The sequence below is a fragment of the Chrysochloris asiatica genome, unplaced genomic scaffold (genome assembly GCF_000296735.1).
Source record: "Chrysochloris asiatica unplaced genomic scaffold, ChrAsi1.0 scaffold00209, whole genome shotgun sequence".
Taxonomy (NCBI): Eukaryota; Metazoa; Chordata; class Mammalia; order Afrosoricida; family Chrysochloridae; genus Chrysochloris; species Chrysochloris asiatica.
Window position 1 is genome coordinate 2086670 of NW_006408727.1, and position 1830 is coordinate 2088499.

Sequence of the window (1830 nt, forward strand, 5' to 3'; positions counted from 1 at the left end):
GCATAGTAAACCATGTGGTTGTCAGATTCAAAATTCAAAATCCAATACCAGTCCATTTCAGCTCACAATATCATATAGTGTATATAAAATGAAAGTCTAGCATAGGGAAAAGTTATTTAGCCAGAAACACAGGACAACTAACTAATTCAAATTCTATCCCTAGTAAACTCTATGGTATTGGATATGTTTCTTAAACTCTCTGCCTCACTTTTCTCATCCATCAATTGAGGATGTTACATTAGTTGTAGCAGACTCTGAGGCTACTTTCCTCATATCCTTGGTCTATCCTGGGATTTAGCCTCAGAGAGTTCTCCATATTCATTAAGTTTCCTCTCTCTCAGCTTAAGAATATTCTCTGGCTGTGGGAGCTCATTGGGCCCAAGACTAGAATAGCATTGCTTGAGTGTTAACATTCCAGAAGTGAAAGTCATCAGTGAAGATTGAAATGGTGGATAAGCACATCACCTTCTCCATGCTTCAATGGGACAATTTTGAGAAGTCTTCCACATAGTCCTTCAAAAGTTCTAGAGGGATTGGGGTCCAGTTGTCCATAGGGTGCTTACTGTTGTCAGTTACTGTTTAGTCGGTACTGACTCATGGCTGTCTCATGTATGACAGAATGAAATGTTTCCTGGTCTTGCACATTTTCGTGATCATTGGTATGCTTAAGCCCATGGTTGCAGTCACTGTGTATTTTGAGTGCCTTCCAATCTAGGGGGCTCATCTTCTATCACTATATTCTGGTGTGTTCCATAGGGTTTTCATTGGCTAATTTTCAGAGGTAGATTACTAAAACTTTCTTCTTAGACTGTCCTAGTGTAGAAACTCCATTAAAATTTATCTACCACAGGTGACCTTACTGATCTTTGAAATAATGGTGGCATAGCTTCCAGCATCATAGCTCCATAACACAAGTCATCACAGTATGACAGTCAGACAGAGGGCGGTGGTTGTTAATGCACCTACAATGATTTTTCTCCCTGCCTTAATCCACATCTCCATTCCCTCACAGTGCAACTGTTCATTCATTTACTTATACTTCATATTTTATATTCTGTCAAAAATTTGAACTCACCATGGATACTTAGAAATTAACTTAGAAGTAGCCATTTTGGACGTAGACATTGTCATATAGGCAACTGTGACTAAGGTTATGTTTGAATCTGAGGCTCTAGTAGGATAGTTGGGGAATTTTCCTCAGAGGTTGAGATATCTTTTTAATCAATTTCCTCTCCACTGTGTAATTTTGCTAGGATAAGAGTTTCAGAGGTAGAATTGTCATGTTTAATGAATTGGCTTAGTTCCACAGTGATCTTTTGCTTGTCTGCTAATTCGCATTTTATTGATTGTAGTGGTTCGGAGGCTACTATCAAACATTATCAGATTAAAAAGAATGACTCGGGACAGTGTTATGTGGCTGAAAGACACCTCTTCCAATCAATCCCTGAATTGATCCAGTATCACCAACACAATGCTGCGGGTAAGTCCTGGACTTCAGGCAGCGTCGCAAAGAGCCAAGGCCTTGACAGACAACATAGCTTTGGTCTCTGAGACACTCAAGAGGAGCAAATCTTCCTAAAAATGTGGTATAGGAACTTGAAATATAGTCTGACTTCTAAGCAATTCTCTTCCTCATTGATGCTTCTCTGGTTTTCTTGTCAAGGAGCAAGGCTCCCCCTTCCCAATCCCCGCCCCTCAAAGTAAAAAAAAACACAAGAAAAACACCACCACCATTGAGTCAATTCCATTGGAAAGTGACCCTCTGTAGAGTAGACTAGAAATACTCCTAAGGGCTTCTAAGGCTGCAAATCATTATGGGAGAAGACAGCT

The 1830-nt window shown here is 39.9% G+C and overlaps 1 protein-coding gene across 1 annotated transcript in view; it reads left to right on the forward strand.

The window, feature by feature from the left end:
• The window catches only part of TXK (TXK tyrosine kinase), an 81627-nt gene that overhangs the window by 48540 nt on the left and 31257 nt on the right, over positions 1–1830 (forward strand). The window contains exon 7 of the mRNA XM_006872673.1: positions 1353–1543. Coding sequence (XP_006872735.1) covers positions 1353–1543 — 191 coding nt within the window. The remainder of the gene's footprint in view (positions 1–1352; positions 1544–1830) is intronic.